This window comes from Lupinus angustifolius, chromosome LG07 (genome assembly GCF_001865875.1).
Source record: "Lupinus angustifolius cultivar Tanjil chromosome LG07, LupAngTanjil_v1.0, whole genome shotgun sequence".
NCBI classification, from domain to species: Eukaryota; Viridiplantae; Streptophyta; class Magnoliopsida; order Fabales; family Fabaceae; genus Lupinus; species Lupinus angustifolius.
Window position 1 is genome coordinate 3623119 of NC_032015.1, and position 7802 is coordinate 3630920.

The following is a 7802-nucleotide window of genomic DNA, read 5'->3' on the forward strand; positions in this document are numbered from 1 at the left end:
ACAATGTTATTTATACAACTTAAATTGACATTAAAGGTGAACATCTTCCACTTTGGAAAAAAATATATAAAGGGTAACAAGCATTAATATTGCTCTTCTCTCCTTTATTTTCTGAAAGTTGAAGGTGTTTAGCTTTGGTGTTAACTTAATTGTATAAATAACAGTTTTATCCATTACCTTGCTAATTTCTGGTAAAACATAACACTTTCCAAGGATTTAGAGGTAAGATGCAATAGTAGTGTATAAAAACAGACACACAATTTTAAAAAAAACAATATGTACAAGGTGGCTATTTATAGAACATGAATGCTTGTTCATCAAGGGTAGCTTGGTGCAAGAAAAGGTGCAGAAACAGGCATTGCTGCTGGAATTGAAGCAGTTGGAATAGCCACTGAGCCAGCAGTGACATTGGTCCCAAAACCACCATCTTCAGGACAACAAAGCTCAAAACAATCAACTGGATGCTCAAGTATGGCATTGCATTCTTTTGTGCTCCTTTGCAATGGCTTTTCTGGCAAGCAGTTGCGGCGATCATCGAATGCGATTCTCTTTGATGTCAAGTTCTGACAAATACCCTCTTCCTCGCAGAAGAAGTTGTAAGAGAATGTGAAATTTGCCAAGCTTGGTAACTCACAAACTGCACTAGGGACTATGCCACTCATCTCATTATGTGCTAAATTTAGTTGTTCCAAATGAGACAACCCTGCAAGGCTATAAGGTATAGGGCCAACAATTTGGTTGAAGCTCACATCAAACACTCTCAATTTGTAGAGAGATCCAACTTGCTGTGGTAGACAACCTGATATACTTGTGTTGATTAACACAAGTTCTTCCAATGTATCAGCAAAGTTAACTATGCTTTCTGGTAGACACCCTCCCAATTTGTTATTAGCAAAGACAAGGACACTAACTTTGGTTTGGCCTAAATTTGAAGGAATAGAACCGCTGAAGCGATTGTTATTAACAAAAATTGCATCAAAAGATTTGTTGAAAAGTTGAGGAGGCAATGGCCCTTCAAATTCGTTGTAGCGGATGTCAAGATACTTGAGGCTAGGAAGGGAAAGCGCAACAAAAGGAAAAGGTCCAACGAATCTATTGTTGCTAAGATCAAGCTCATAGAGTAGTGTAAGATTGTTGAAGGTTATAGGGACGATGCCGCAGAAGCGGTTGCTATTGAGATGGAGGAGAGCTAGGTCGGAAAGCAAGCCTAATTCATTGGGTAGGAACCCTGCTATGTCACCAAAGTTAAGGTCAATGCCAGCCACAATTGTGACTTCAGGGTCATCTATAGATGGAGCACAATAGACACCATGATAGGTGCAAACTGAAGGACCTATCCAGTTGGTGGTGAAGTTATTAGGGTCAGAGTAGATCACACGCTTCCATGCTTGCAGCGCAAGAAAAGCACGATAAAGCCTTGGGTTTGATGAAGGATTCTTGGTGTGTTGGTGCTGGTGGTTGTGATTTTTGGTTAGAATGTGCTTTGCATTAAGGTTGTTGAATAAACAAGAGAGATGCAGAAAAAATAGGAATGACACTAAAGTAATGAAGGAAGATGAAGTTGAAGCCATTTCTTTGTGAGATTGTGGCAATGACTAATGAGTGAATCAATTTATGTAAAGGAATTGTGAGCTCTTTCACTTTCAACCAAAAAGTCATAGTCTTTTGTTTAATCATGATATCAAAATGGTTAGAAAATGACAAACATCCAAACACCATCACAACAACCTGTTAAAGTGATAGTTAACTGTTACAAAAACCTACGAACCAATATTCCGGGGTTAGTAGGTTTTGAATAATGATAATAATAATAATGCTTAGTAAATTGACGGGTGCATATCCTAGGAAAGATAGATACATCATGAACATAAATATGGTATAATATAGCAAAATATGAAGAATATTGGACAAGAGCACAAGACAATGCTATGTAACATAAAAGTGAAAATATTAAATTATAGAGAAAATTAATGCATGCATTAATTCATCTAATTGTTATAATATTCTCTAGAGATTTGACAAATTTTTATGCAGACCATCTAACATAACCTTCACCTTCTAGCCGATCTCACATAGTGGGATTAAGGTTTGGTTGTTGTTGTTATAATATTCTCATCTAAATAAAAATTATAAGAATCAACCAAAAAAATGTAGAGGGGCATCATGGCAGGGATGACAAATATGGCTTGAAGTTATAGACATAGTCAATGGTGCGCTTGATTTGGTTTACATCAATACTAATAAATTTGAAGAGAAGAGGAAGAACATTCGCATTACAAGGACTTATCTCCTTCCAAGTAACTTTCATAGTAGTTTGAGTGGAGATGGAGAAAGACAGAGGAGATGTCTAAATGAGAAAATGAGTTTCTTTAAATGAAAGGGATAACGAGCAATTTTGTCAAAGGTTCAAAAGATATGAAGAAAGCTCAAGAATTAGATTTAAAGGTCCATATTCGTAGTCCTATATGGCAACTACCCCTGCATGAAGATTGTCTGCTGCTAGTGCTGCCTTTCAATTCTTGGTTGGATAAACAAATTGATTACTTTGATAATTTTCTCATTCCTAATCACCATTACTTGTTAACGTATTACATTAACAAATGTTTGAACAAGTGTAGTGCATATTTTAGATGGAGATGTATTATGAACATTCTGTAGAAGGAAAATTGGAATACGGTGAATTTCTTTTCATTGTCACTGATTCTAAAAATCAGCAGTATTTTGCTTCTATTTGGTATGGAACTTTGGACAACTTTGTTGTTGTTGTCTTATAGCTTCATTCTTTTCCAATTTTGAACCAATGTCAAAATACATGATATATAATAGAATTTGGATCCTCTCCATTATCATATTCTTACTACTATGATATAATGGTGTTCTCTCTCTGTCCATTCACTATTTCAAACTCTTTTGTTTGGTTACTTTAAAATCCGGCTAATTTGAAGTCATGCTACTTATTTTTGAAAGGTGTGGCATGGCACTTGCCATATAGCATCGCTGACAAAAAAAACTCTTGAACCAAGTTTAAACCAACTCTAACATTAAAAAACGCAGCAACCCATTTTATACCAGCATATAGAAAAATCCATGAGTCAATCAAGTTTGAAATTATGATTAATAAATATAATTATTAAAATTTAACAATTCGGCATAGTTTTATCCTGATGAATGACATGGTTAATAGTTTGCTTACACATTGCAGTGCCACAAAATGTCTTAAAGAGAGCGACATGGTCGTGATTCAGTCAGTAATTATTATTTCGTGTCATTTAGACTTGTTGCAAGCTATCGTAACAACAACTTTCATCAGAGACTAGATATAAGCATTTCAACTAAACATGAGCAATAGAAATGACAATTTGATCCATGCCCGATGTCTAAAACTGCAGGGACTTTACATGTAAAAAGTCAAGTTTTCAAAACTATAATTTCCTAAATAACAAGGCCCAAAATCTGAGAAACATCAATACCACAATACCACCATCTTTCATCCAAAGTTGTTTTAAATGAAAAGGGAATCAACATAACCATCCCAAGTAATTGTCGTCATCATCTGCATCTTAGCCACCACCAGAACCATATTTCTTTCCAACCATGATGAGCTGCAGCTTGTCATACCCAGCAAGCACACCAGCACCTTTGAAGAGTGACTTAGCACCTTCATTTGCAAGCATTGTTTGGAATGCATGCAAAGAACTCTTGTACTTCACAGCATCTCCAGAAGTTATCATCATCCTTCTACGCACAGTGTCAATGGGATAAGAAGCCAAGCCAGCACCAATTGTGATTCCCCATCCCAAAAGGAAACTAGCAAAGAAACTATCCTGTTAACAGGAAAATCAGAGTGAGTAAGAAAACAAATAAAAATCACAATAATAGTGGTCAAAATACAGTCAAAATGTGAGAGCAATCTCCAAAGTTTAATTGAAGTTTGGTGACCATAATGGAGTATGTGTTGAAATTGTCTTTTGGAGTAATCATGTGTGTAGGCATTACTAAATACATTTGACCAGGTGCTAACATTATTATCCAATGCTAAATATGGTAGGCAAGCATTCTAACAGTATCATTTTTAACATATGTTTCAACTTTCAAGGACACGAAATCATGAAAATTCATGTAGTTAGTACCAAGCTAACTGTTAATATTCAACAACATTAAAGCTATAAAACATAAATCCATAGTGAATTGAGAGGAAGAGTAGCGTTATCTAACACCCATTTTTCAGATTCAAATTTTGCACATACCTGCATCCCACCCACCAAAACAACTGGTTTCAGAGAATCATACATTCCAAAGTAAAGACCGCGATAGACTACAATTCCAACACATGAGATGTTGAATCCACGATAAAGGCCAGCAACACCATCAGACTGAATGGTTTTCTTGTAAACATTAACCAAGCCATTAAACTGCCTCTCTCCACCCTTCTTTGCAGCCTTTGCATCATTAGCCCATCTTTGTCTTTCTTATAGTTGAAAAGCCTCTTGAAGTAATCCTTAAAAGCAAAGTTCAAAGCCTGAAAGGAAAAGGCAAAATTAAAAGTTAGAAAAATAGCACAGAAAATGCAAAATCCACAGTCAATCACCACAAATAAATTTACATTCATCCTATGTAGTCAATCCCAGAAACATTATAGCAGGATAGCAGGTAAAGGGATGGCTGCTACACTGACAATTAGAGGGGAAAGGTAAATAATTTAGTTTTTTACTCCTCACATAAATGCTCAAAAATAAAAATACCCAAAATCAAAGGCAGCACTCATTAAGAACCAATGTCACAACTCACAATTTAGAATATTGACACACGATAACCATTAACCCAAGGCATAAATAACCAGTTAATGAAGGAAGATGATGCCAAAAGGTCATGCAATGTGAAGTACACAGCAACAAGGAGAAAATGAACTAGAAAATTTGAATACAAAAAAACGATGTAAAAAGCAATACTGGGCTGCAAAGTATACAACAAGACAGCACAAAATAAATAAGAGGGAGTTCAAGAACAAGAAGAGCACAGCGAACTGCTGCAAAATGATGCAGTGGCATGCATGATAGCACACTAACTACAAGTCTACAATAAAACATTCATAAAGTCAAATAAAAGAAGGAAAGGATTGCTTTTGTTGAGGGATGTAGCCCACAGTCAAACACCATAAATACATTTACATTCACCAGCATCCAAATAAAATAAGGAAAATGTCGCTATGGCCAAGGGATGTAAACAGTGTTTTAAATTGCGGTTGCGGTCGCGATAGCGTTGCGGTTATTGCGATTGCGGTCATTGCGACCGTTGCGATGCGGATTGCGGTCATTGCGGTGTGAATTATTTTGTGAGAAAAAACATATTTTTGACATCGATGCGGTCTGATGCGGCCTGATGCGGTTCCATTGCGGCCCGATGCGGTCCAAATGCGGTCTGATGCGGTTGCATCGCGGCCTGTTGCGGTCGCATCACTGTGAATCGGGATCACACCGCAATTGCGGTGTGATGCGGTTGCGGCGGTCACCGCAACCGCAATATTGCGGCCGCATCGCGTGATGCGGTCCGCAATTTGATACACTGGTTTCTCCACATCTTGAGGAATAGTTGCTACCTCATGTATTATTTCAATAAGAAGAGTATAATGAACGTAACTATCTATAAAAATCATCACAATAACTAGTCAGACTAGAACCTGAGTAGGGAAGTATCTGAGAACATTAGCAGTGTTTCCTCTCCAAAGAGCAATACCCTCATCGTTCATGGTTCGAGCAAAACAATCAGAAATCCCCTTATATGGCTCAGATAACCGACCACTTTTGATAAGTTCATCCTGGTTTTGGATAAATAACTTAACACGTTCAATTGGAGGAGGAGCTGTCATAGATACAGCAGCAGACACTCCTCCCATCAGAAATCTGCTGGTGCAGGGACAGTAATGGAAGACACATATGAGGCCATTGCTAAACCAGAAGAATGAACACCTCCATTGAAGCAAGTAGCAGATGTCGAATAGTTCCTGGAATTAAAGTTGGGGTTAAGCCTAGACACAAGATAAGAGTGTCCAGCTAACTTCTGAACCACTGATGGATGCTGCAGTGCATCACCCATGATTGCAAAGCAGATAGTTCACAAATAAATATGGCAACTCTGATTAATACAAAAAATACAAATTAACTAAGCAAATGTTCTAAAATTATTAAGATAATAAAGAAGTGGAATAAAGATAACTGAAATTCAATATCAACCCTCTTTTCTTTGAATAGTTGTTTGAGTGTTTAGCCACCCTTTGTCGATTCTCAACAAAATAACAATTAGCAAAATATTGACTCTGTTAAAACATTTTCTTCCATTTAATAGCATTGCAATACTAACCTGATGATAAATAATTTTAAAATCACTATTTAACAAAGGAAATTCTAAGAAAAGAACCCCTAAGGAGAGAATTTGACATAGCATCACATTACCACAAAAATATAGAAGAGTTAACCTCACACAAGTTACAAATACATTTAAAATTTCAATTTTGCTTCACTATGTCAGCTAATCCATCAACACAAACAAACTAAACACGAACTCCAAAGAAAATGGAATATCGTAGTAAAAACATAAAGGAACTAACTGCACAAGAACAACAAACTAATACAAACGAGATTGATATGGATGTAGGTGAATTGGAGAATTTTAACACGAATTCGGCAATTCCAGGAACAAGAAGTAGAAATTCTTATGGAAAAGAAAAGGAATTTGAACTATCTTATTGATTGAATCAAGAATTACAAGAAAAAGATTGTATTTTGTAGAAATTGTCAATGAATAATTCGGTAACTTGCTCTCCAAGTTATTTATACAAACAAACTCAAGTAACTAACTTTCCCTCCAATTTCATTCTCAACTAAATAAGCACAATGACCCTTCTACCCTTACAGTAATGTTGCCCTTACAAGAATACCTATAACATTGCCCCCTACCTAGAAATATTCTTGACCTCAAGAATGGAAATGAGGAAATTGTTTACATAGATCAAAATAATACTCCCATATAGCATCTTCACTTCTTCAGGTAGATGATGCTTCCACTGGACCAGGACTTTTGTGACATCCCTACCTCGTCGCTTCACGGTGGCCCTGTCCAAAATGGCTTCAGGTTCCCTATCTCTTGTGCCTTCTTCTATGGTTGCAGGGATAGATGCAGCAACAATTTCTTGGCCAATATGCTTCTTCAATTGAGAGACATGGAATACATTATGCACTTTCGAATGAATTGATAGTTGCAATTTGTAGGCTACAGCTCCTATCTTGCTTAACACTTCAAAGGGTCCAAAATACTTAGGAGATAGTTTTTCATTTCCCCTTGCAGCCACTGAAATCTGCCTGTAGGGTTGAAGCTTAACATAGACCTTGTCTCCAACCTAAAATTCCCTATCACTTTTATGCCTATCAACCACTTGTTTCATTTTGTTTTGTGCTCTCATGAGATGAAATTTGAGAATTTTGAGCATTTCCTCTCTTTTGACTAAACTTCTATCAACCAACTGTACCTTAGACTCCCCTGGTAAATAAGGAAGGTAAACTGGTGGGGGTTGTCCATAAACTACCTCATATGGAGTGGCTTGAATAAAAGTATGGAAGGTGGTATTGTGCCACCACTCAGCCAAGAGTGACCATTTAGACCGTTGTTGTGGAAAATCTGTACACATGTACCTTAAGTAGGTTTTCAGGCATCTGCTCACGACCTGAGTCTATCCATCAGTTTGAGGATGGTAAGTTATAGATAGGTTGAGTTGAACACCTTGGAAGGCCATCAACTCTTGCCAAAAA

The 7802-nt window shown here is 36.9% G+C and overlaps 1 protein-coding gene and 1 pseudogene across 1 annotated transcript; both read right to left on the bottom strand.

Annotated features, from left to right (window-relative positions):
* LOC109352794 (leucine-rich repeat extensin-like protein 4) lies at positions 81-1684 on the bottom strand. The gene has a single exon (XM_019594990.1). It carries the CDS (start codon positions 1569-1571, stop codon positions 318-320), a length of 1254 nt encoding a protein of 417 aa, XP_019450535.1. The 5' UTR covers positions 1572-1684; the 3' UTR covers positions 81-317.
* LOC109352432 lies at positions 3398-6119 on the bottom strand (annotated as a pseudogene).

Excerpts from the sequence above, each read along its gene's own strand:
- LOC109352794 (XM_019594990.1), bottom strand. The coding sequence starts at position 1,571 with ATGGCTTCAACTTCATCTTCCTTCATTACTTTAGTGTCATTCCTATTT.